A 27,564-nucleotide genomic window follows, 5' to 3' on the forward strand; every position below is an offset into this window, starting at 1 on the left:
TCCATTGCAGGCCATTTATTTCTCAGAAAATTCACTTTCCTGACTTTTCCACCAGAGACATACATAGGAATTATGTCGATTGTGTACGATGGTTAGGTGATTTGATACTTTCCAAGGTATGCTAACTGCTGTTAAGCTGTACTTCTGTTGTTTGTGTTTGTGTGAGTTGGAACCTTGCAGGGAGCACAGTTTTTTTATAGTTTTGGTAAATTGGATGGCAGATGGGAAAGTCCTTTTTTTTCCTTGAAGTCTCAGATTTGGAAACTTGTTTTAGGCATATAACATCCTGATGAATTATTATAACTTGTTCTGCAATAAAGGAAAAAATGTTAACTTATAAGATGAGATTCTTTTCTGATATCCAATGTTATAAAATAACGATATCTAAAGTCAGTAATGGGTTTTTTGTTGTTTGTGTCCATTTCAGTAAATTTGTATTTACAAATATAGATAGCTGGAGTTGGCTGTGGCTGAAGTTTGCCAACCCCTGCTCTCTAATGTGTTGATTTTTTTGCTGATAATTTAGAGTAGTTGTTGGTGATGGTATCTGAACGTTTAGGATTGTCATATTTGGAAAAATTGCTGTCCAGTTTCTTTTCTTGATGTGGATTTCAGGGCATTTCATATTTTCTTGGGCAGAGCCTGACTTATTTTTTTTTCTTGGCTTTACAGGTATAGTTTTACCTTTTTTTTTTTCTTTTTTTCTTTTTTTTAACTTTTGATCTTGAAATAATAGATTCTCAGTAAGTTTCAAAGAAAGTACAGAGAAGTCCCATATTGCCCTTCACCCAATTTCTTCTACATACATCTCACATAACTGCAGTATAATATCAAATTTAGGAAATTGTCCTTGTACAATGTGTGCATATAGTTCTATGTTGTCATTTTATTACATGTGAATTTTGCCATTTCAAGAATGTTACAGTATGGGACCTTTTAAGATTGTTTTTTTTCCATTCAGTATGCCATCCAAGTTGTTGTGTGTATCAATAGCTTTCCTTTTTTATTGCTGAGTAGTATTCCATGGTATGGATGTGCCACCGTTTATTTAACTATTCATCTATTGTAGGACATTTTGGTCCTTTTGCAGTTTGGAGCTATTACAAATAAAGCTGCTAATAAACAATCGTGTATAGGTTTTTGTGTGGACTTAAGTTTTCATTTCTCTGGGATAAATGCCTAGAATGGCAATTGCTGGGTCATGGTTAAGTTTGTTTAGTTTTTTAAGAAACTGCCAAACTATTTTCCAGAGTGGCCGTGCCATTTTACATTCCCACCAGCAATGTATGAAAGATCCAGTGTCTCCGAATCTTCGCCGGCATTTGGTATTGTCACTATTTTTTATTTTAGCTGTTCTGATAGGTGTGTAGTGATATCTCATCGTGGTCTTAATTTGCATTTCCCTGATGGCTAGTGATGAACATCTTTTTCATATGCTTATTTACCATCCGTATATCCTTTTCGATGATGTCTCTTCATATCTTTTGCTCATTTTCTAATTGGATTGGTTTTGTTTTTTTATTGTTGAGTTTTGAGAGTTCTTAATATATTCTAAATATAAATCCTATGTCAGATACATAGTTTGCAGATATTTTCTTCCAGCCTGTAGCTTGTCTTTTCATCCTCTTAACAGGGTCTTCTGCAGAGCAAATATTTTAATTTTTGTTGAATTTCAGTTTATTGATTGTTGTCTGAAAAAATTTTATGGATTATGCTTTTGATGTTACATTTAAAAGCTCTTCACGCTCTGGATCCTAAAGGTTTTTTTGTTTTCTTCTAAAAGTGTTCTAGTGTTATGTTTTGTTAAATGTATGATCTATTTTGAGTTAATTTTTGTATGAGGTTTAGGTGGTAGTTCATTCTTTGCGTTTGGATATCCAGTTATTCAGCACCATTTATTGAAAGACTATTCTTTCTCCTTCGAATTGCTTTTGTACCTTGGTCAAAATTGTTTGGCCTACTTGTGTGAGGCTGTTTCTGGTTTTTCTGTTCTGTTCCCTCTACCACTGCTATATATACACAGTCTTAATTAATGTAGCTCTGTAATAAGTCTTGGAATTGATAAGGTGTTTTCTTCCACTTTATTCTTTTTCAAAATTGTTCTAGCTATTTTGATTCCTGCCTTTCTGTTTAAATTTTAGAATAATCTCGTCTACGTTTTATAAAAAATCTTGCTGGATGTTTTTTGGGCAGGGAAAAGTTTGGTATTTTGTTAAACTTGTATATCAGTTTGATGGGGAATTAATGTCTTTGCTCTGCTCTCTAGTCCATGAACATAGTATGTCTCTCCGTTTATTTAGATCTTTGATTTTATTATCAGCATTTTGTAGCTTTTAGCATACAAGTCCTGTACATACTTTGTTGGATTTATACCTAACTACTGCTCTTTTTTGAGTGATTATAGATGGTATTCCTTATTTCTTTTTGTTTACTGCTAGTTAGTATACAGGAAAGCAATTAATTTTTCATACTGACCTTGAATCCCCTGATTTTTTTTGTCTAGTACTTGGGAGTGTTTATGTAGACCATCATGTCATCTGCACATAGGGACAGTTTTATGTCTTCCTTTCTGGCCTTGCTTTATTTCACTGGCAAAATTCCAGTTCTGTGTTGAATAGTAGTGTTAAGATCAAACAAACATTCCTGACTTACTTCTGGTACTAAAAGGGAAAAATTCTGTCTTTGACAATTATGTATATTAGCTATATGGTTTTTGTAGATGTTTCTATCAAGTTGAGAACTGTCCCTCTTACTAATTAATTTTTTGGGAAGTTTGTCATGAATGGGTGTTGAATTTTGTCAGATGCTTTATCTGTATCATTTCTTACGACTAGGTGGCTTTTTCTTCCTTAGCCTGTATGGAGTGTATTTAATTTTTTAAAAATAGATCTGGTCCTGTATCCCTGGAATAAATTTTACTTATTCATAGTGTGTGACTTTTTATATATGTTGCTAATAGCTGATAATCTTGTTAAAGATTTGTTTGTAATAATGAGGCTGTGATATGAGTCTGAAGTTTTTTGTAATGTCTTTGTCTGGTTTTGGTATTGATAACACAGGCTTATGGACATGAATTGGCAAGTTTTCCCTCCTATTCTCTGGAGAAATATAGAAATTCTTCATAAATGGTTGTTAGAATACTCTGGTTAAGTCATCTAGGTCTAGATATTTTTGAGAGTTTTAAAGATAAAGATTCCATTTCCTTAGTAGTTAAAAGAGCTGTTCAAATTAACTATTTCATATCGTGTGAGTTGTGGTAGTTTGTGTTGTATGAGGAATTAATTGACTATATCTAAGGTAAAATTGATGTGTAGAGTTATTTGTAATATTCTCTTACTGTACTTTTGACAACTGTAAGGCCTCTGATAGCCCTGTTTCATTCCTGAGATGGTAGTTAATGTCTTCTCTTTTTTTGTAAGTCTTGGTAAAGGCTCCTCAATTTTTTATCTCTCCTTCCATTTGTTTGCCCTGGGTGTATTTTGCTCTTTTACTAGTTTCTTAAGGTGTGGGAGCTCAGATTATCGAGTTGAGACTTTTCTAAGATAAGTATTAGATGCTATAAATTTTCCGCTCAGCAGTTCTTTAGCTGCATCTCACTAATTTATTTTTTTATTTTTTTTTGCATCTCACTAATTTAGATATGAATTTTAGTTTCTAGGTGTTGGAGATTTTCTTGTTATCTTTCTCTTAAATGATTCCTAGTTTGACTCTATTGTGGTCAGAGCATATTCTTTGTGATTTGGGTTCTTTTAAACTTTTTTGAGATTTGTTTTATGACACTATCTTGAGTATGTTCTGTGGGAGCTTGAAAGGAGTGTGTAATTCTGTTTGTGTGCAGTGTTCCATAAGTGTCTATTAGGTACTGTTGGTCGATGTGAGGTTGAATTCTTTATGGCTTCATTGATTTTTCTGTCTACATATTTTTTTTTTAAGATTTTATTTATTTATTTGACAGACAGAGATCACAAGTAGGCAGAGAGAGGAGGAAACAGGCTCCCCGCAGAGCTGAGATCTCATGACCCCAGGATCATGACCTGAGCCAAAGGCAGAGGCCCCAACCCCCTGAGCCACCCAGGCGCCCCCTGTCTACGTATTTTATCAATTGTTGAGAGATGGGGATGTTTGCAGCTGTACTTGTGGATTTTTTGCCCTTTTTGCTTTCAGTTTTATGGTGGTTTGCTTGTTATTGCTGGATTTTGGTGACTGGAATCTTTTTTTTTTCTTCTTCTTCTTCTTTTTCTTTATCTGGGCTTTTCCCCTAATTTCCTATAGGTAATGCAAACATTTTTTTTAAGTAGGTTCTACGTCCAATGTAGGGCTTGAACTCACAAGCCCTAGATCAAGGGTCCCATGTTCTACTGACTAAAGCAGCCAGGTACTTCTATGTGAACAGTTTTTAGAATCCCACTTTTCTTTTTTTTAAGGTTTTTTTTAATTTGTTAGAGCACACAACAGAGCATAACCTTTGAGGGGAGGGGGGTGAGAGGGAGAGAGAGAAGCAGACTCTCCACTGAGCAGGGAGCCAGACCCGAGATCATGATCTGTGCTGAAGGCAGATGTTTAACCAACTGAGTCACCCAGGTACCTCTGGAATTCCATTTGATTTATCTGTAATACTAAATACATTTTTTTTCTTTTTTAAGATTTTATTTATTAAAAAAAAAAAAGACTTGGTTTATTAGAGCACAAGCAGGGTGGAGAGGAAGAAGCAGGATCCCTGTGATCAGGGAGCCTGATGTGAGGCTCAATCCCAGGACCCTGGGATCATGACTTGAGCCAAAGGCAGGTGCTTAACTGATTTGAGTCACCCAGTCTCCTGAAGTACATTTCTTTATGTAGCTTTTTAGTTTTCCTCTAGATGTTATATATGTATATTTATTAAATATTTTGTTACCTTTTGTTATATATATTATGTATCTTTATTAATGCTTTATTTGTAAGAAAGTCACTTTAAGTATAAAATGTGTGTAGATTAAAAGTAAAAAATTGCCAGATTCCCTGGTGACTCAATCAGTTAAGCATTCCACTCTTGATCTCAGCTCAGGTCTTGATCTCACAGTTGTGAGTTCAAGTCTCGTATTGGACTCCATGGTGAGCATGGAGCCTACTTTAAAAAAACAAAAAGATAAAAATTGCTCAAAGACATGCCTACTATGCAAACACAAATATAAAAATATATTTATGTAGCCTCACTACTGTGTATCAGCATTTTGCCAATCTTACTTTCCTTTATGTTACTTTATCCACCATTTATAGTTTGATTGTCTTGAATATTCCCTTTATAATTGAGAACAACAAAAAAAGTTACTATTTTTTTAATGTTACTATTTCTGCTTCAACCATCAAACGTAATTTAAAAACTCAAGAGGAAAAGGAGAGTATCTACTCATTTTTGGTTTTTCCCTTGTTCTTTCTTCCTTTCTGATGTTCAACGATTCCTTCTCATATTATTTTCTTTGTGTTTATAAAGCTGCCTGTAACCATTCTTTTAGGAAAGGTCTGCTGGTGACAAATTCTTCATTTTTCTTCGTCCTTCATTCCTGAAAGGTATATTCATTCAAAATGGGATTTTACATAGACAGTTATTTTCTTTACACATTTGAAAAATGTTGTGTTCCTTCTCTCCAGGGTCTGTGGTTTCTGATGATCCCTGCCATCATTGGAATTATTTTTCTCCTAATCATAACGAGTTCTGTCTTACTTGCTTTCAGGGTTTTTTTCTTTGTCTTTTTAGTTTTCAGAAGTTTGAATATGATGTACCTTGATTTCTTTGAACTTATCTTTAGGAGTTCACTCGCCTTATATTTGTAATAGATTTATGACTTTTGGAAATAGTTTGTCCCAAATTTGGAAGTTTTACAGCCATTATTCAAATTCGTTTCTAGACCTCTCTTCTCCTTTTGGAACTTTAATGATGTAATGTTAGATCTTTCATTTGACTCCTGGGACTGTCATTTTTTTAGGTTTGTTTCATTTTGTTTGGATTGGGTAGTTTCTGTTTTTCAGACGTTAAATTGACTCTTTATTGAACCTTTCAGTTGATTTTCTTATTTTGGTTATATTTTTCAATTCTAAATTTTCAATTTGATTCTTTTTATTTCTTTGCTGAGACCTTTTTAAGTGTATAATTGCTTATTGAAGCATTTTTTTCATTGAAGCATTTTTATTATGGCTGCTTTAAAATCCTTGTCTGGTAGTTTGAACATCTGCATCTCATTGTTGGCATTTATTATCTTTTAGCATTAAAGTTGAGGTTTTTTCTGAGTCTCAGTGTGACAAGTGAATTTTTTTATTGAGATCTAGGTATTTTGAGTGTTACACTACAAGACTGCATCTTATTTTATTTAGATCTTTTGCAGCAGTCTTCCTCTGACAGATTTTCAGCTGGAGAAGAGGAGCACTGCTTCATCATTGGCAAGTGGTGGGGAAGTCGAGATGATGGCATCTCATTTCTGTTCCCAAGTGGTCTCCATTGACACTGAGGGCTGTGGATGATTGTAAACATCCATTGCTGGGCCTCCTCTGATACCACCCTAGGCAAAGAGAAGGAGACCAGAGTTACCTCATTACGATGAGGGGCAGGTAGAGTCAGGAGTAGGGAGGGTTGGGTATGCATTTGAGGTACATAGGTTACCACCTGAGAAGTGCTCCCCACTGGGTCATTGGTGGTTCATGCGAGGATGAGCCTACAGTTTTTTTCTGTGGTGTTTTCCTGGAATAGGATGTTTGAAAATTTTCTCTCCTGCTAGATTGTCACTTTCCTGGTTCTTTGGTTAGAGAGAGCAGGCTTTTGTTGTGGGTGTTTTGTAATAACCCATGGGTATTGATCGCTGAGCTGCTGCCTTCTCTAGCATCCAGTCTGGGATACATAAATTAGGCAAAAGAGAACCAAGGAACTCAGCATCCTTCATGTCCCAAGGTTCCTAACCAGTCTGCCTTTTCTCTACCTTTCAAAGTCTTATGTTTGCTTTCTATTTGATACTTAGTCTTTTAAGCTATAGTGAGGATAAATGGAGAAAAGTACACCTACCCCATCGTTTTGGAAGTAGAAGTAAAAAGGCACTAGCTCTAAAATTTCTTTTCTTAGACCTTCGTCAGACGATAGGAAGGGATTTCTGCATTTTAGGTTTCAGGAAGCTGACCTGAATGAAATATATTGGTGGTCACAAATCTATTTCTGCATCAGAATCACTAGGAGAACATTGTAAAAATAGATTCTTAGGCCTCAGTCCCAGAGATTCTAAATCTGGCAAAAGGACCTGGGAATTTGTAATTCTAAAAAGCTCTCTAGATGACTTTTTTAAAGATTTCATTTATTTATTTGACAGACAGAGATCACAAGTAGACAGGCAGACGGGAGGCCGGGGAGCAGGCTCCCCGCTGAGCAGAGAGCCCAGTGCGGGGCTCAATCCCAGGACCCTGAGACATGACCTGAGCTGAAGGCAGAGGCTTAACCCACTGAGCCACCCAGGCATCCATCAAGATGATTTTCAAATGCAGTCATCCATTATAATGAGGAACTTCTCTTTACCTCAAGTTAGTTCATGAGGGGACTTGACTAATAAAGAATCCTTTACCAGTGTAATCGGTGCAAGGCACTTGAAGAACTCTGTCACAGTTGTTTTGCTTCGGCCTTCCCTTGTAGAGATTCTGATTCAGTAGGGTTGGGACCAGGATGAGTTTTTTGAGGGAAGTCTGTGGGCTATCAGTCCAGTTGTGCATTTAGTTAGGTTATCAAAGTAGGTGATCTCTAATCTAAGGTACTTTTAAAAAAACTTATGTATCAGATATATAGCCCTGGGATTTTACATAATCTAAAAAAGGCAGAGAAAGAAAAAAGTTGGGGTACTGTCTCCTCCCTAATCTTCCTATGGCCCTGCTGTTAAACTGTTCATAAGTCAGTGAACCAGACACAGAATTGCCTGGACTGTGTGTCCTGTAACACTCCAGCAGACACTCTTTCCCTACATAGGCATTTCTCAGTTCAGTTTCTGTTGAGGTAATTGGGCTAGATCTTTTTTTTTTTTTTTTTAATGGGAGGGGCCATCCTGTACATTGTAGGATGCTCAGCAGCATCTTTCCTTGTCCACCCACCAAAGGCCAGGGACATTGCCAAATGTCCCTCATTATCACACCACTGGCCTTTAATATAAATAGTGCCCACCGTGTTGCAGTTTTTCTTCCATTGTAATCCTTATCACTTGCTGCTTAATGAGAATGTGTGCAAAGATAATGATATAGAATGAGGAAGATGTAACTTAGTCTAGTTCAGTCCTATGCCCATATCAGTGTCTTGATGTTAAAACTACTGCGTTTATTGCCTTCTATATAATCTGATCTCTAAGGCCTCTAAGCGGGGGCCATATTGAAGAGCCATGCATTTGTACAGAGTTTTTGTAATTTTACTTTCGTTATAGGACACTGAAGTCTGGATGCCACAGTATCTAGAGCTGAATTTGGTTTGGAAGAGAAATTGTGACTTCAAAATGAATACTCCAGATAACATAATGCTTTTGAATATTGTTAAATTCTATTCTAATATGACTTCTTGTCCTCAAGTGTGGACATTGACTCTGTAAATATAAATGAATGTATATCACTGTATTTAGTAGTTGGGTAACCAGGTTTTAAGACTGTCAATTCTAAAAAGATAATAAAGAAGGGCTTTGTTTTTAATATTTAAAATTCAGTTTTGTATGTAACATTTCTTGTTTTCTCATTTCTCTCTTTTAAAGTCTTGTGAAAATGCCATTGTTTGCTGGAAACCTGGGAAAATGGAAGATGATATAGATAAAATTAAACCCAGTGAGTCTAATGTGACTATTCTTGGGCGATTCGATTACAGCCAGTGTGACATTTGGTACATGAGGTTTTCTATGGATTTCTGGCAAAAGGTAGCAGCATATTTTTACATTTTAAACTTAAGACCATTGAAAATTTCACTTTTCTCTGTTGTTCATCCATCTTCAGTTTCCTCTAAGAATCTACCTTGATCTTTTGGATTGATTACTTTAGCGATTGATATTATTTATTCTATCTTTGTGGTTCTGCTCACTATCTGCAATGTTTATTTTAAAATGTAGTTAACGGGTGTCAGTGGTGGCAGTGAGGTGCTTACTTTCCATAACATCTGTTACTAAGATTTAATGTTTTGGTGATTAGAGTGTTAAACTTTTTTTTTTTTAAAGATTTTATTTATTTATCAGAGAGAGAGAGGGAGAGCGAGCGAGCACAGGCAGAGGCAGAGGGAGAAGCAGGCTCCCCACTGAGCAAGGAGCCCGATGTGGGACTCGATCCCAGGACACTGGGATCATGACCTGAGCCGAAGGCAGCTGCTCAACCAACTGAGCCACCCAGGCGTCCCAGGAGTGTTAAACTTTTTAAGTAGATTTTTTTATATAAAAGCTTGGAGAAAAATCAGCATGGAAGGTGGGACCAAGTAATAGTTACCTAAAATTTTAAAAAGACTTGTGTTAGGAATTTGTAGTAACAAATTATCTGGATATTTATTTCTCAGAAGACTGGAGAAGCTCTCTGTAGCTGTTGCTATAATTCTTTAAGGCAGAATAAAGAGTACATGCTAACTATGTAAATGGTAAAGTCCTTCATAAATTTGCAAAATGCCTTCTAATTTACTCAGGATGCCTCTGAAGTATTAGTTGCTATTATCCCCATTTACAAATCAGAAATACAAGGTGCAAAGAACTAATCATGAGCATAGCCATAGGATAAAGCTGAGGTTTTTCTGAAATATGAACATGTCTTAGGAATGCTTGAAGGCCCTGTAGCCTATTTAATAATTTGAATTTTTTAAAAATATGTTTATACAGATGCTTGCATTGGGCAATCAGGTTGGCAAACTTTATGTTTGGGATTTAGAAGTAGAAGATCCTCATAAAGCCAAGTAAGTATTTAGACTATGTATTAATAGGGGCACCTGGGTGGCTCAATTGGTTAAGCATCTCCCTTCAGCTCAGACCATAATCCCAGAGTGCTGGGATAGAGTCCTCAGGCTCCCTGCTCTGTGGGGAGTCTGGTACTCCTTTGACATGCCCCCGTCCCCTGCTTGTGTGCATTCTCTCTCTGGGAAAAATAAAGTGGGGTTTTTTTTGTTTTGTTTTTTAAAGATTTTATATATTTGTCAGAGAGAGATTGAGAGCTAGTATCAGCAGGAGGAATGGCAGGTAGAGGGATAAGCAGGCTCCCCACCGAACAAGGAGCCCAGTGCAGGATTCAATCCCAGGAACCTAGGATCATGACCAAAGACGAAAACAGATGCTCAACCAACTGAGCCACCCAGGCGTCCCTTTACTGATAATTTCTGCCTTTTTACTCAAATGCCAATAGATAGGAAGTAATTAATACTTAAAGTACCATTCTTAAATCATTTTTAACATTTACAAGACTCAGTTATTTTAAAATACTTTGTGTTCTCATAATGACTATTTATCATAAGTACTGTGGTGACAAATTACTTTTTTTTAAAATTAAAAATATACCCAAGTTTTATGAAATTAGAGATTGAGCTCTTAGTGATGTTTTAAATGCTTTCCATATGACTTGGAACATCTATTTGTTTTCTAATTCACTGGTTTAATTTGATACAACATTTCTTATGAATGGCATTTAAACTATTGTTTTGTTTTTTTCCTAGATGTACAACACTGACTCATCATAAATGTGGTGCTGCTATTAGACAAACCAGTTTTAGCAGGGATAGCAGTATTCTTATAGCTGTTTGTGATGATGCCAGTATTTGGCGCTGGGACCGACTTCGATAAAATACTTTTTCTTAATCAAAATTAGAGTGTGTTTTCTGTGTATAATAGAATTACTGTATCTTGCTAGTAAGGGCACATAGAGCATTTAGAGTTGTCTTTCAGCATTCAATCAGGCTGAGCTGAATGTAGTGATGTTTACATTGTTTACATTCTTTGTACTGTCTCCTGCTCAGACTCTACTGCTTTTAATAAAAATTTATTTTTGTAAAGCTGTGTGTTAGTCTGTTTTCATTGTGAGAAAAAAAAATGTACACCCTTTTTTGTAATGATCATTTTGGTAGTTCTTTTAAGTAAAGAAAGCTCTATAATGTGATTAAGTTCTAGAACTAAGCAGAATTTAATTCTGCAACTATGAGCTGAGCTAAGTAACTTAACATCTACCTCAGTTTCCCCCTGTGTGAAACAGGGATAAGAATACCTACCTTATAGGGATTTTAAGGATCAAATGATCAAAGTGAAACAGCTGGAACAGTACTTGACATACACTAAATCCTAAATATTGTTACTTATTTTTACTGGAAAGTGTATTAACTATGTCTTTTATTTCTTATTTCTTCTGTAATAACTTCATAGTAATTATGTTTAAAATTCTATAGAGTTTCCATTTCTTTTTTTATTTCTTTTCATTTTTCCATTTCTTCGTGTCTTCCTCAATTTCTTGAGTACTTTATAGTTTTCTGAGTACAGATCCTTTGCCTCTTTGGTTAGATTTATTCCTAGGTATCTTATGGGTTTTGATGCAATTATAAATGGGATCAACTTCTTAATTTCTCTTTCTTCTGTCTCGTTGGTGTGTAGAAATGAAACTGATTTCTGTGCATTGATTTTACATCTTTCCACTTCACTGAATTCCTGTATGAGTTCTAACAGTTTTGGGGTGAAGCCTTTGGGTTTTTTCTATAAAGTATCAATATCATCTGCAAAGAGTGAGAGTTTAACTTCTTTGCTGATTCATATGCCTTCTATTTCTTTTTATTGTCTGATTGCTGAGGCTAGGACTTCTACTACTATGTTAAACAAAAGTGGTGAGAGTGGATGTTCCTGTTGCACTATTGACCTTAGGGAAAAAACTCTCAGTTTTTCCTCATTGAGAATGATACTCACTGTGGGTTTTTCATAGGTGCAAGCCTCTTGCTTATAAAGCAGGGAAAAGGGGCACCTGGGTTGCTCAGTGGGTTAAGCCTCTGCCTCAGCTCAGGTCATGGTCTCAGGGGTCTGGAATTGAGCCCTGCATGGGGCTCTCTGCTTAGCGGGGAGTCTTCTTGCCTCCTCTCCTCTGCCTGCCTCTTTGCCAACTTGTGATCCCTGTCAAACAAATAAGTAAAATCTTAAAAAACAAACAAACAAAACCAAGTTCTGTTTCAAACTCAAAGCACAGCTTCTTGGGGTTGTCAGGACCGCTGTCTACTCAATTTTAGATGAAACACACTTGCACTCATTTTGAATCTAATAATGGAATTCTTTGCTCATGAAGAACTGAAAATGCTACATATGAATAGAGAGGCAAGGAATGGTAGACAGATACGCGTATTGCATGAATCCCCTCTTCACATACATGCTGTCTTGTTCCACTGGACTTAAAAAATGCAAGTTCAAAGAAAAGAATGTCGAGATGGGAACAGAGGAGGCATTAAACTACGCATGGGGGGGGCGCCTGGGTGGCTCAGTGTGTTAAGCCTCTGCCTTCGGCTCAGATCATGGTCTTAGGGTCTTGGGATCAGGCTTTCTGCTCGGCGGGGAGCCTGCTTCCCCCGCTCTGTCTGCCTCTCTGCTTACTTGTGATCTCTCATCTGTCAAACAAATAAATAAAATCTTTAAAAAAAATAAAATTTAAAAAAATAATAAACTATGCGTGGGTTCTTTCTGAACTCAGTCCCCTGTACTGCTTACTGCATTGATCACACACCTGTGAAGCTGATCCTGTCTGGGGCTGATCTGAGGTCCTGTGCCTCACTTTTCTAGGAAGCTCCTTTGGGTACTAACCACTCTGTAAGTAGGTTCTCATTTTTTTTTTTTTTCTTAACTGTTTAGTCTTGTTACCGTCTCTTTCTGGCTCTATCTTGGTCTTCTTTGGTCCTTTCAAGTGAAATGAATAGAATGATTTTCCACCTTCTCCCCTTCTCCCCACATTTGCCCTCAAAAGAAAAATAACAAATTCAGCTATAGGAAAGAAGGCAGAGACTGGGAGCCATATTGTGCTCTGTGAGCAGGGACCTGAGTTTAAAGAAATCTATGATGCAGAGTAGATGGCTGCTGCTGCAGAGATGACAAGTACAGTGGAGTCTTGGGGTCTTTAGAAGGAAAACAAAATGGGCTACGAAAGGACTGGGATGTGATTTTAGGTGTATCATCCTACAGAATATTGGAAAGGTGCTGTATAGAATTAAATGATTTTAAAGTTGTTGTTTTTTAAGAAAATGCCTGAGAAGGGCAGAGGTATAAAGAACTTGTGGTCCAGTTGTCCAAAAGTGCTCAAAGAATTAAAACTCTCACCTGAAGCAAAGGCGATAGACATTCTGCTTAATCGCATCATCTAGGATCATCTAGTAATTTTATTTTTTTAAAAAAAGATTTTATTTACTTGTCAGAGAGTGAGAGGCAGGAAGAGGGAGAAGCAGGCCCCCCACTGAGCAAGGAACCTGATGCACGACTTGATCTCAGGACCCTGGGATCATGACCTGAGCAGAAGGCAGACGCTTAACAACTTGAGCCACCCAGGTACCCCTATAGTCTTATTTCTTACTGTGGGTTTCATTAAAAAAAATTTTTTTAACTACTGTCCTAGGGAATGCCTGGGGACACAGACAGTTAAGCATCTGCCTTTGGCTCAGGTCATGATCCCAGGGTCCTGGGATCAAGCCTCACCTTGGGCTCCTTGCTGGGCAGGAAGCCTGCTTCTCCCTCTCCCACTTCCACTGTGTTCCTTCTCTCACTGTGTGTCTCACTGTCAAATAAATAAATAAAATCCTTTAAAAAATAGACTATAATATCCCAATCACACAAATATATATATACATATATATGTACATATGTGTGTGTATGTGTATATATATGTGTGTGTGTGCATATATATATATATATATATATATATATGTTTAACTAAAACAAAAGTTCCGTGAAAGAGTGCACTTACCATGTAAAACCAAGGAAATTGGGAGCAAGACTCATATTAGGGGTTCCTGGCTGGCTCAGTCAGTAATGCATGAACTCTTGATCTCAGGATCATGAGTGCAAGCCCCATGCTGGATATAGAGCTTAGCTTAAAATTAAAAAAAGAAAAAAAAAGTGCTAGATGATCTGTTTAGCCATAAAATATAGCTCTAACACTATAAAATTTGTAACTTCGCCTACTTTCATTTGTTACCTGTGGGTTTCCCCTGTTAGGTAAAAAATTACTATCATTTTGTTATTGAACTGATGGATTTCTATATTCTTGGTATTTTGTGGGTTTTTCTGATACAGAACAAAACTTTAGATGAATGAAAGATTCATTTCACTTTCCCTGCTTCAGTTACCCCCAGGCTGATGTGAAATTTGACAAGTTGGGTGATTTCTGTTACATTGTGTGCAATGAGTTGAGGGGGTGTGTATGTGTTTAATTCTAAAACCATTACATTGTAGGTTGTCAGAAAGTCATTGATTTTGAGTATTGGCCATTATTTGATTTCTTTTTATATGAGGCTTTAAAACTAAAATTTTTAGAATTTAAGCTGCTAAAATTTTGTATAAAAAATTTTTTTAAAGATTTTATTTATTTGACAGAGATCACAATTGGGCAGAGAGGCAGGAGAGAGAGAGCAAAGGAAACATTCTCCCTGCTGAGCAGAGAGCCTGATGTGGGGCTCGATCCGAAGGCCTTGGGATCATAACCTGTGCCCAAGGCAGAGGTTTTTTTTTTTTTTTTTTTTTTTTAATATTTTATTTTATTATTTATTTGACAGACAGAGATCACAAGTAGGCAGAGAGGCAGGCAGAGAGAGAAGAGGAAGCAGGCTCCCCGCTGAGCAGAGAGCCCCATGCGGGGCTCGATCCCAGGACCCTGGGATCATGACCTGAGCCGAAAGCAGAGGCCTTAACCCACTGAGCCACCCAGGCGCCCCCAAGGCAGAGGTTTTAACCCACTGAGCCACCCAGATGCCCTTGTATAAAATTTTTTGTCAGGTTGTTTTCTTTGAAGTTTCAGGATGATTGGTTACTACAACTTCAGATGTCATTTTCAGTTATGTCTGTGTACAGAATGAAAAAATGATCATCTCTTCATGTGATTATCTTAAGACCGAGAAACCTGTCCCAGCAACCACCAGCAGATTTCCTTTCAGGTTTCACTGATCGGAACTGGGTTATGGGATTGATCCTAAACCACTTACTGCAAAGGGGCAGGAAAATAGTTAGATTAAGCAGGGCCTTCCTCTGGGGCTCTGAGCCTCCTGGGGAAGGGATGCATTCCTGAACAAAAATGGGGTTCTGTTAAAGAAGGGTGAAATGAATGTTAAATAGATAACTACCAGTAATTGTTACAGGGAAGGAAAATTAATGAATAAAATGCAATCACAAATTGTGAATGAACTACATGGAAGCTAGCTTTTGCTGCACAGCAAAACATTTCAAATTTTATTTAACTTATGATTCTATTTTGGCTGAGCATGGCCAAGAAGTTCTGGTCTTGACTGGGTTCATTAATTTCTGGTCTGCCTCAAATCAGCTTTGTAGCTCTGTTCCTAAGGTTTGATTGGTTGTTGGCAGAGGCAGGGGGTGCCAGGAGCCTTTCATTATCCAGCAAACTATCCTTGGCTTGTTCCTTTGTTAGATTGGCAAAGTTCCAAGAACTAGAACAGATGCTTGCAAATATTTTTGAGGTCTAGGCTTGGAACTGGCACATAACTTCTGCATTCTTTCCATCAAATCAGGTAAAAAGTCCAGGAGGGTGAAGAAATAGATACCATCTTTGCATGTCAAAAGATGCAAAGTCTCATGCTGCAAATTCCTAGACACAGGAGAAGAAGAATTTGTGCTTTTTTTGGCATCTGCTATCTGTGATAAGATAGGCAACGGGAAAGCCACTCAGATCTCCTTTCAAGAGAGCTATCAAATCAACAATATGTCTCTGAGCTGAAATTCTTATACTGGTGTGATTTTTACTGATGATTTCCTGGTAGGGTTTGTTTTAGGCATCCAAAGTTTGGAGGCTGTGATGGGGGTGATTTAAAACAACAATGTTAAAGAGACATAAAACCATGGCATATTCAATGCAAGGAATTTTAGAGATTAGTCCAATTCCTTCATTTTTTCCACTTTTATAAAATAAGATTTTATTATCAAAATAATATAGGCATATAGTTTAAAAAGTAAAACAGAGTTAAAAAGGCTTTTAAGCAAACAAACAAACCACCAAAACCAAAAAACAGTTTTCTGCTCATGTTCTATACCACAGAAGCAAGCACTACGTTTTTAGCTATTTCTTCCTACGTTTACCTAATTAATATGTAGTTGCTGTTGTCTTTTGGTTCCTTCATTCATTTTGATATATATTGACTATGAGGAGGATCTCAGCTGTTCATCCCTCTTCTTCCTCTTCTCTCATCTTAGTGGAGTTAAATAATGATTTTTATTTAATGCACATTTGGAGATTTTATTAAGATAGTGTAGTAGGCTGAATAATACCCCCCTCAAATAGGCCCCCCTCCCTGGGACCTGTGACTGTTACTTTCTATGGAAAAAGAGGCTTGGGGCGCCTGGGTGGCTCAGTGGTTTGGGCTGTTGCCTTTGGCTTGGGTCATGATCTCAGCGTCCTGGGATCGAGCCCCACATCGGGCTTTCTGCTCCGCAGGAAGCCTGCTTCCCCCACTCTCTCTCTCTCTCTCTCTCTCTCTCTGCCTGCCTCTCTGCGTACTTGTGATCTCTGTCTGTCAAATAAATAAAATCTTAAAAAAAAAAAAAAAGAGGCTTTATGGGTATGATTGTTAAGGCTATTGAGATGGGGAAATTATTTTGAATTATTCTGGTGGATCTTAAATGTGATCACAAATATCTGCATAAGAGGAAGGCAGAGTGATATATAACAAAGAAGGGGGCAATGTGAGGTCTGGAGCAGGATGTTACATTGTTTACTTTGAAGGTGAAAGAAAGGGGCTATAACCTAAGGAATGTAGCTCTAATATCTGAAAAGGCAAGAAAATATAATTTATTCTAGACCCTCTGGAAAGACTGTGGCCCTGCTGACATTTTGTTTGTGGCCAGTTGATGATTTCTGACATCTGATCTCTAGAACAGTTAAATGTGTGTTCTTTTAAGTGACCAAATTTGTGGCAATTTCTTATGGCAGCCATGGTTTTGTGCTAAGTCACTTTATTGAATAATTTTATTTCTATTGGCCTAAATAATGGCCCCTTTTGATTATTCACCACAACCAAGTGGGATTTATTCCAGGGCTGCAAGATTGGTTCAACATCCACAAATCAATCAATGTGATATAATACATTAATAAAAGAAAGAACAAGAACCGTATGATACTCTTAATAGATGCTGAAAAAGCATTTGGCAAAGTACAGCATCCTTTCTAGATCAAAACTCTTCAGAGTGTAGGGAAAGAGGGTATATGCCTCAATATCATCAAAGCCATCTATGAAAAACCCACTGCAAATATCATTCTCAATGGAGAAACTGAGATCTTTAACATGGCAGGGATGTCTGTTATCACCACTGCTTTTCAACATAGTACTAGAAGTCCTAGCCTCAGCAATCAGACAACAAAAAGAAATAAAAGGCATTCAAATATGCAAAGAAGAAGTCAAACTATCACTCTTTGCAGATATGATACTTTATGTGGAAAACCCAAAAGATTCTACTCCAAATCTGCTAGAACTTGTACAGGAATTCAGTAAAGTGTCAGGATATAAAAGTAGTGCACAGAAATCAGTTGCATTTCTATACAACAACAAGACAGAAGAAAGAGAAATTAAGGAGTCAATCCCATTTACAATTGCACCCATAAGATACCTAGGAATAAACCTAACGAAAGAGGCAAAGAATCTGTACTCAGAAAGCTATATAGTACTCATGAAAGAAATTGAAGAAGACACAAAGAAATGGAAAAATGTTCCATGTTCATGGATTGGAAGAAAATATTGTGAAAATGTCTATGCTACCTAAAGCAATCTACATGTTTAATGCAATCCCTATCAAAATCCCATCCATTTTTTCAAAGAAATGGAACAAATAATCCTAAAACTTATATGGAGCCAGAAAAGACCTCAAATAGCCAGAGGAATGTTGAAAAAGAAAGCCATAGTTGGTGGCATCACAATTCCAGATTTCGAGCTCTATTACAAAGCTGTCATTATCATGACAGTATGGTCCTGGCATAAAAACAGACACATAGATCAATGGAACAGAATAGAAAGCCCAGAAATGGACCCTCAACTCTATGGTCAACTAATCTTCGACAAAGCAGGAAAGAATGTCCAATGGAAAAAAGACAGTCTCTTCAACAAATGGTGTTGGGGAAAATTGGACAGCCACATGCAGAAGAATGAAACTGGACCATTTCCTTACACCACACATGAAAATAGACTCAAAATGGATGAAGGATCTCAATGTGAGACACGAATCCCTCAAAATCCTTGAGGAGAACACAGGCAGCCACCTCCTCAACCTCAGCCTCAGCAACTTCTTCCTAGGAACATCGCTAAAGGCAAGGGAAGCAAGGGCAAAAATGAACTGTTGTGGCTTCATCAAGATCAAAAGCTTTTGCACAGCAAAGGAAACAGTTAACAAAACCAGAAGACAACTGACAGAATGGGAGAAGATATTTGCAAACGACATATCAGATAAAGGGCTAGTATCCAAAATCTATAAAGAACTTCTCAAACTCAATCCAATCAAGAAATGGGCAGAGGGGCGCCTGGGTGGCTCAGTGGTTTAAAGCCTCTGCCTTCGGCTCAGGTCATGATCTCAGGTCCTGGGATTGAGCCCTGCTCAGCAGGGAGCCTGCTTCCTCCTCTCTCTTTGCCTGCCTCTCTGCCTGCTTGTGATCTCTCTCTGTGTCAAATAAATAAATAAAATATTTAAAAAAAAAAAAAAAGAAATGGGCAGAGGACATGAACAGAAGTTTCTACAAAGAAGACATCCAGAAGGCCAACAGACACATGAAAAAGTGCTCCACATCACTCAGCATCAGGGAAATACAAATCAAAACCACAATGAGATACCATCTCACACCAGTCAGAGGGGCTAAAATTAACAAGTCAGGAAATGACATGCTGGCGAGGATGCAAAGAGGGAGCCCTCCTACACTGTTGGTGGGAATGCAAGCAGGTGCAACCACTCTGGAAAACAGCAAGGAGGTTCCTCAAAAAGTTGAAAATAGAACTTCCCTATGACCCAGCAATAGCACTACTGGGTATTCACCGTAAAGATACAAATGTAGTGATCTGAAGGGACACATGAACCCAAATGTTTATAGCAGCAATGTCCACAATAGCCAAAGTATGGAAAGAACCTAGATGTCCATTCAGATGAATGGATAAAGAAGATTTGGTGTATATATACACAATAGAATACTATGCAGCCATCAAAAGAAGTGAAACCTTGCCTTTTGCAACAATGTAGATAGGACTAGAGGGTATTATGGCGAACGAAATAAGTCAATCAGAGAAAGACAATTATCATATTGATCTCCCTTATATGAAGAATTTGAGAAGTAACATGGGGTGTTTGGGGGATAGGGAAGGAAAAAATGAAAAAAGATGGGATTGGGCGGGAGACAAACCATAAGAGACTCTTAATCTTGCAAAACAAACTGAGGGTTGCTGAGGGGAGGGGGGTAGGGAGAGGGTGGTTGGGTTATGGACATTGGGGAGGGTACGTGCTATGGTGAGTGTTGTGAAGTGTGTAAACCTGGCAATTCACAGGCCTGTACCCCTGGAGCTAATAATACATTGTATGTTAATTAAAAAATTAAAAATTATGTATAGAAAATAATGGCCCCTTTTTCCATATTAGTGTGACTATCTGACTGAGGCTAAGTCTTCCTTCATCCATGAGCTTTATAATACATCTCTCTGTATCATTTTTCATGTCAAAACTATAGGGGGCGCCTGAGTGGCTCAGTGGTTTGGGCCTCTGCCTTCAGCAGGAGGAAGCAGGCTCCCTGCTAAGCAGAGAGCCTGGTGGGGCTCAATCCCAGCACCCTGAGATGATGACCTGAGCCAAAGGCAGAGGCTTTAACCCACTGAGCCTCCCAGGCGCCCCTCTAATTTTATTTTAATGGTACAATCTCTTTCTTTCTTTCTCTCTCTCTCCCTAGATAATAGCATAGAGTTTTATTAATTTTTTTCTGCATCTTATATTGTTTTTGTATTTACTAAATTCCTTCCCCCTCATTTGTTTACTTTGGTCACTCTCTTTTTTAACTTAAATTCAATTAACATATAATGTATTATTTGTTTCTGGGGTACAGGTCTGTGATTCATCAGTCTTATATAATACTCAGTGCTCATTACAACACATACCCTTCCCAATGTCCATTACCCAGTTACCCCATCCACTAACCCTTCTCCCCAGTCACTCTCTTACTTGATAGCGATTTTCCTCAAATGTCTGATGATTCTTAGTGGCATGTTCTATTTATAAGCAAAAAATATGGGGAGAGCCATTAAGTGGAATGTTTCCCTACAGTAGGATTAGGCAGCCTGTCAGTTTTGTCAACAAAGATTTCAAGATAATTGTATCTCCGGAGTTGTTAGTTTTTCCTGATGATGAAGTTCTAGAACCTAGGTGAGGTTCCGTGGGCTGAGGTCCGGAGCCGATGACCAAGAAAGAATTCTTGAGCCATCTTTGGTGCAAAATGGTGGTTTATTAAAGCACGGGGACAGGACCCGTGGGCAGGAAGAGCTGCTGCTGCCCCGGGTTGTGAGGGATGGCAGGTTGTGTACCCTGCGTTTGGGGGAAGGGGAGGGGAAGGGAGGTTTCAGTGGAGTTTTCATATGCTAAAGAGGGCCTACAAGGTGCCAGGATGTCAGAGGCCTACCGGAGGCCTTGCCCTTGCTGCTGGATCAACGTTGTCTTTAGACCAGCCATTAACATTAAGATCGTTGGGAGACTTTTTGGTGGGATGTCACAATCCTGCTATCAATCATCTTTGTTAGTGAGATTTAGGACATTTCTAAACCAAGGGAGACTCCTGTCTAGCAGGATTGTGAGCTCTGCAAGTTAACTATTTGCTTATTGTTCACGGCAGTCAGGGCTGCCTGAGGGATGCTACACATAGGACTGAGGGGAAGCGGGTGGGGTGGGGGGGGTACAAGGCGCCAGCTTTTGCTTTGTCTTCAGCCAGCCTCGTGCTCCCTCATCACTGAGAAGGAAAAATATCTGGGGGATATGAGCCTTGAAGGCAGTATTGAGGAGCTAGGAGTGGGAAGGCTTTCCTATAATTCCTCTCTTCCATTCCAGGATGGCCCATTTGCTCATAGGCACTTTTACATAAAAATTTTTTGATGCTAAAAAAATTTTTTTTGATGCTATTATAAATAGTACTAATTTTAAAAACAGTTTTATTGAAATATAATTCGCATACCATATAATTTACCTATTTAAGATGTATAATTCAACGGTTTTTAGTATACTCAGTACATGAGCAATTATCACTACTGTCAATTTTAGCTCATCTTCATCACCTAAAGAAGTCTGTGGGGGAGGGGAATATGGAAATTGTTTAATAGGCATAGTTTCAGTTTTGCAACATAAAAAGAGCCACTCAGTTATTGGTAATTTGTTCTGGCAGCCTTAGGAAACTAATAAAAATCCTTTGTCCATTTTAAAATTGCTTTTAAAAAAATTTTTGAGCAGTAAGAATTCCTTCTGTATTTTGTTTATGACTCCATTACCAGATATATAATTTGCAAATATTTTCTCCCATTCTGTGAGTTGTCATTTTTTAAAAGATTTTATTTATTTATTTGAAATAGAGAGAGAGCATAAGCAGAGAGAGGGGCTCTGGGAGAGGGACAAGCGGACTCCCCACAGTGTGGGAAGCCTGATGCAGGCTTCTAGACCAGGACCCTAAGACCATGAGCTGAGCTGAAGTCAGATGCTTAAGCAACTTAGCCACGCAGGTGCCCCTAATTCGGCCCTCTTTAGTTACAAAGAATTGTATGTAGAAATAATGGAGTTTGGTGAATAGAAGGCTGGATTTTATAATCTGGAGAAAAGGTATTAAATTCACTGTTTCTAATTCTTTGTCCTATGTTAGAACTAGAAATTCACCAGCAAAATGAAGAAAAAGCTGAAATCCCTCATAACAAAGTCTGGCATAATTAATATATAGCAACTTTAGTTCATAAAAATATTCTCAATTTTTAAAGAAGATTTTATTTATTTATTTATTTGACAGAGAGAGAGATCACAAGTAGGCAGAGAGGCAGGCAGAGACAGAGAGGAGGAATCAGGCTCCCTGCTGAGCAGAGAGTCTGATGCGGAACTCGATCCCAGGACCCTGAGATCATGACCTGAGCCGAAGGCAGCGGCTTACCCCACTGAGCCACCCAGGCGCCCCATAAAAATATTTCTAAGCTAGCCAGCTCTCAAACCAATAAAATAGTTGTGTAAAATAATGTGTGACTAAGAATCAGGTAGATCATGGAAAAATTCCTGAAGAAGGCACTTGGGCAGCTCAGTTGGTTAAGCATCTCCCTTCGGCTCAGGTCATGCGTCAGGTCCTCTGCTCAGCATGGAGTCTGCTTCTCCCTCTCCCTCTGCACCTCCTTCTGCTCATGCTCTCTCATTCACTCACTTTCTCTCCCTCAAATAAATTAAATCTTAAAAAAATATTTTGAATCAAGGGGGAGGTTGCCGAGTGTCTATTATAGTGAAGGAGCAGGAGGCTGGCTGAGGACAAAGCAAAGGCTGGCGCCTTGCACCACCCCCCTTCACCCGCTCCCCTCCATATGTGTAGCATTCCTCAGGCACCCCTGACTGCCATAAAACGATAAATAGTTATGGGTGCCTGGGTGGCTCAGTGGGTTAGGCCGCTGCCTTCGGCTCGGGTCGTGATCTCAGGGTCCTGGGATCGAGTCCCGCGTCGGGCTCTCTGCTCAGCGGGGAGCCTGCTTCCCTCTCTCTCTCTCTCTCTGCCTGCCTCTCCATCTACTTGTGATTTCTCTCTGTCAAATAAATAAATAAAATCTTTAAAAAAAAAACGATAAATAGTTAACTTGCAGAGATCACAGTCCTGCAAGGTAGGAGTCTCCCTTGGTTTGCAAATGTCCTTGAGATTTACAACAAAGAAGTTACCTTATCAATAGCGCAATTTCCAGGGACACAGAACTCAGTTCCTCAAGCCCTAATGTCACCCTCCCCTCCATGAAAACGGAAGGAGGCGGAGGTAGAAGGAAAAGTAAATAAAGTTAAATTTCTTCTAAACCTAAATCTCATTAACAAGGATGCTTGATAGCAGGAATGTAACATTCCACCAGGAGACTCCCAATTGTCTTTACTTGATAATAACTAAGCCTTCAATATCCTGGTAGTGCTTTTTTCGCATGTGTGGGCTAACCGGCCAGTTCTGCTTCTGTAAGATTGCTTTGTCTGCTTTCGCGCGGGGTCCCCTGACTCAATTCACTGATGCCAAGTATGCCTGTTCAAACTGTCAATCAATCAGCTCAGCCCCACCCGAAATTTGTTTGTACCTGTCTATAAAAACCCTGCACCAACCCAGCTCTGGACCTCTCGGTGTTATCAGCAACGAGCGCCACAGAGGTCCAGGTTCGAACTGAAGGAGCAGGAGGCTGGCTGAGGACAAAGCAAAAGCTGGCGCCTTGCACCCCCCCTTCACCCGCTCCCCTCCATATGTGTAGCATTCCTCAGGCACCCCTGACTGCCATGAAACGATAAATAGTTAACTTGCAGAGATCACAGTCCTGCAAGGTAGGAGTCTCCCTTGGTTTGCAAATGTCCTTGAGATTTACAACAAAGAAGTTACCTTATCAATAGCCCTAATGTCACCCTCCCCTCCATGAAAAACGGAAGGAGGCGGAGGTAGAAGGAAAAGTAAATAAAGTTAAATTTCTTCTAAACCTAAATCTCATTAACAAGGATGCTTGATAGCAGGAATGTAAGATTCCACCAGGAGACTCCCAATTGTCTTTACTTGATAAGTAACCAGGCCTTCAATATCCTGGTAGTGCTTTTTTCGCATGTGTGGGCTAACCAGCCAGTTCTGCTTCTGTAAGATTGCTTTGTCTTGCTTTCGCGCGGGGTCCCCTGACCCAATCCACTGACGCCAAGTATGCCTGTTCAAACTATCAATCAATCAGCTCAGCCCCATCTGAAACTTGTTTGTATCTGTCTATAAAAATCCTGCACCAACCCAGCTCTGGACCTCTCGGCGTTATCGGCAACGAACAGCGCAGAGGTCCAGGTTCGAACCTGCAATAAACGACCCTTGCTGATTGGCTTTGACTCACGTCTCTGGTGGTCTTTTAAGGTGGGGGTAATACTCTATTGGCATTTCATTAGAAAGATAAGACAAGTGCATAAGTATGAGTTGTTCAGACAATCAAATGCAGAAAAAAACCTGGTCTTTCTTCTGTGTTTCTCCTCCACTTTCACACTACTACCACACTCACAACACCTCTGACACCAAATGTGTGGGTTTTTATTTTCTTTCCCCTATACCTAACAATTCTGTGATATAAGCTGGGTGTCCTAACAATTAACTCAATCCCAGTACTACCTAGAGATAACACCAGATCCCATAGCTTAAGTCCCACAAGACTCAGTCTGTCGAGACTGCCCCAGACTTCAGATGCCAAATGCAAGTAATAGGTCCAGGTTACCCACAACTTCTGTCTGACATGGCTACAAACTGGAGGTTCCCATGACTTCCTCCTCCTTGAATTCTATTATTTGCTAGAACAGCTCATGGACGTCAGGGAAACACTTATTTATGTTTACCAGTTTGTAAAAGGATATGATAAAGGATACAGATTAACAGCAGATGGAGAAATACAAAGGACAAGGTCTGGGAGGGTTCTAAGTGCAGGAGCTAATGTCATTAAGGAATTGGGGTGATCACCCTCCTTACTATTGGCGTTTTATGGAGGTTTCCTCACATGATCAAGTATTAACTCCAGTCCTTCTTACTTCTCTGGAGAATGGGGGAGGTGGGGCTGAAAATTCCTAGCCTCTAATCCTGGCTTGGTCTTTCTGGTGACCAGCCGCCAACCAGGAGTCTAACCAGAGTCAACTCATTAGAACAAAAGTTGTTCCTAGTGCTCTTACCACTTGGGAATTTACAAAAGGGTTTCAGTGCCCTGTGTCAGGAACAAGGGGCAGAGACCAATATATTTATTTTTTATTTCAATATTTTTATTTCTACGAAGACATAGAAAATCTGTCAGGAGAAGTTAATAATGCTAAATACTAACATTTTATTAAGCCATATTCTGGCTAGTATTTAGAACTTTTCATGCAAGAACCTTCATAACAACCTTGTGATGCAGTTACTATTATCCCATTTTACAGGTGGGGAAATGGAGAAATGGGAGTGTTAGGTTAACTAACCTAAGATTATATAGTTAATAAATGACAGAGATGGGCTCTGAACTCAGGCAGTGTATCTGCCTCTCATGAAGTGATCTTATCATAAATGTCTTTCTATTTTGAAGGTTCTAGGACTTTTTAGGTAGAAAGTTGGAGACATCAATAGAAATATCTTTTATCTCTTCACATTTGGCTTGGCTATCTAAAAGGAATATCTGAAAGAATATAAATGGTCACAGTTTATGAAACCAGAGTGGAGGCCAGAGGATTGTTACAAACTTTTTGATCTTCCATGTATAACTTGGGTTTGGAAAGACAGACCTGCTGATTGATGATTGGTGTAGGACAGAGACCCTCGGGGAGGGGATATCCTACCTTTCTATCTAAGAAGATAAAGCTGTGAAAGGAGAGTGAATATTGGTGTCAATTAGTAATTGATGTCAGTTTCTTTGGGCTATTGCTTTTTATTTCCTATGAACCTTTACTGCAAGAAAAGTAAGACATTTAAAACCCCCATAAATTAACTGCTGCCACTCTATTGTTTTATATATACTAATTCATTTTATCCTCTCAGCAACCCTATAAGATAGGTACAATTATTATTCTTATTTTACAAATGGGAACATTAAACCACAAATTTATAAAGTTATTATAGTATCTTGCTTACAGTTTTACAGAAAATAAATGGGGGAGTTAAGTGAAGCTGAAAAGAACTACAATAAAGTTGTCAGTAAGTACTAAATGGCTGGTTAAAAATTAGTACTTTAAGACATTGTGTAGGAAAAAGAGCCCTGGATTTCGATCAGGACTCAAGCTTCAACATTTACTGCGGGGTAAAGACAGGGAACTGGTCGTTCTAGGCAATTTCTTTCCATACCTCATAAGGTTTTTGCCAGGACCTGGAGAAGTGATTATCGTAAAGCGCACTATAATTTCTAAAATGTTACACAAATGTGAGAAAAACGTACTGGCACCGAATTTAAAAAACAGCGGTGTGGATAGTCAATCCGGAAAGTCAAGCCCTCTTGACTTTCCTCCCGGAAGACAGCGCAGGGCAATATGGGACTTGTAGTCTTTTTCTGGTTCCGGCCTGCCTTTCTCCCTTGGGTAGGGAGGCTGGTGTAAGCCCCGGAAGTACTCGCTACCTGAGAAGCGTGCTGGTTAAGAAGTAGAGTCAGAGGTCGTGGGGCCAGAAGGCGTTCCTGCCGCTGGCCTAGTCGCGATGTAGCGGAGGGGCAGGCGTCCTCCTGCATGTTCTGGAAGGTTCTTGTGCTCCACTAGGGCAGTAGTCCCAAGACTTGTAGTCGCCGGCTTCGGGTCCCTGGCGGCTGAGCGGAGTCGCCGCCATGTTTGGCTGCTTGGTGGCAGGGAGGCTGGTGAGGATGGGGCCGGGTGGGATCAGGAAGGGGGCAGGGCGCCCGGGGGCGAGGCGGGAAGGGGAAGGTGCTCGGGTCCAGGAGAGGTGGGGGAAACCCCCCTTTCGTGTACTTTCCAGCTAAATGTGAGAGTGGAGAGTGGGTGCTGGGGTGATGTCTTTCTCGGCTCTTTTCAGTCATTTGAATAGTAGCCACATGAACTACTTTTTATCGAGTGTGCATTATCTATATACGCAGGCGGTGCTCGTCTTTGGTCCATTTCTGATAGTTTGAGCCTTCTGGTAGCGCTTATTTAGCAACTCAAATTTAATCTTACTAGTGAGATGGTGATTCTTATTTTGTAGTTGAGGAACTTAAGCCTAATCGTCAGTTTAAATACTTGGCCTGAGCTAGCTCATGCAGTAACTTAAGAGGTAAACCTGGCATTTGAATCTCGTGTGTAACATACTGTTTCTAAGAGATTAAGGTGCTGGGGCAGTGTATACATTTGGGGTCCTTTTGGGAAGGACCCCAGTAAAAAATACGATTAAAGTAATCGGAAGTTGGCTGATAGAAATGCCTAAACTTCAATGTGAGTCATGGCCGAGATACCCCAGAAGGGTATGAGCTTTGAAAATCTTTGTTGGTCAGAAGAGATAATAAAAAGCCTTGCCAGATTATTAGAGTTAAATGGGATCAGCACCTGGAATTGTTTAGAGGATTGATTTAGAGGATGAATCTTGCTTGCCTCCGTAGAAACCACCCAGAAATCCCTTTTAGACTTCACTCCTTTCGCCCAGAGTTCTTTTTTTTTTTTTCTTTTTGCTCCCTGCTTTGTTAAATTTTGCAGCCCATTTGTTGAATTAAATTTTTTATCAACTTCTGGTAAT

General features: G+C 39.0%; 2 protein-coding genes across 8 annotated transcripts in view; both read left to right on the plus strand.

Moving 5' to 3' along the window:
- The window catches only part of EED (embryonic ectoderm development), a 30,343-nt gene extending 19,353 nt beyond the window's left edge, over window positions 1-10,990 (plus strand). For 2 of the 4 annotated variants that reach the window (XM_045071380.1, XM_004763535.3), the window contains 5 exons: window positions 11-116; window positions 1,251-1,325; window positions 8,736-8,894; window positions 9,831-9,904; window positions 10,655-10,990. In XM_045071380.1, coding sequence (XP_044927315.1) covers window positions 11-116; window positions 1,251-1,325; window positions 8,736-8,894; window positions 9,831-9,904; window positions 10,655-10,781 — 541 coding nt within the window. In that variant the 3' untranslated portion in view covers window positions 10,782-10,990. The remainder of the gene's footprint in view (window positions 1-10; window positions 117-1,250; window positions 1,326-8,735; window positions 8,895-9,830; window positions 9,905-10,654) is intronic. The other 2 variants (XM_045071379.1, XM_004763536.3) reach the window with 2 other exon arrangements.
- A 15,449-nt stretch (window positions 10,991-26,439) lies between these two features.
- HIKESHI (heat shock protein nuclear import factor hikeshi) overlaps window positions 26,440-27,564 on the plus strand; it is a 41,062-nt gene continuing 39,937 nt past the window's right edge. For 2 of the 4 annotated variants that reach the window (XR_006604205.1, XM_045071402.1), the window contains exon 1: window positions 26,440-26,695. Coding sequence is in view for 3 of the 4 variants with exons in the window: in XM_045071402.1 (XP_044927337.1) it covers window positions 26,666-26,695 (30 nt within the window). In the remaining variant the exon portion in view is untranslated. The remainder of the gene's footprint in view (window positions 26,696-27,564) is intronic. The other 2 variants (XM_013061959.2, XM_004763537.3) reach the window with 2 other exon arrangements.

The sequence above is a fragment of the Mustela putorius genome, unplaced genomic scaffold (assembly GCF_011764305.1).
Source record: "Mustela putorius furo isolate JIRA1106 unplaced genomic scaffold, ASM1176430v1.1 tig00003987_pilon_pilon_pilon, whole genome shotgun sequence".
NCBI lineage: Eukaryota > Metazoa > Chordata > Mammalia > Carnivora > Mustelidae > Mustela > Mustela putorius.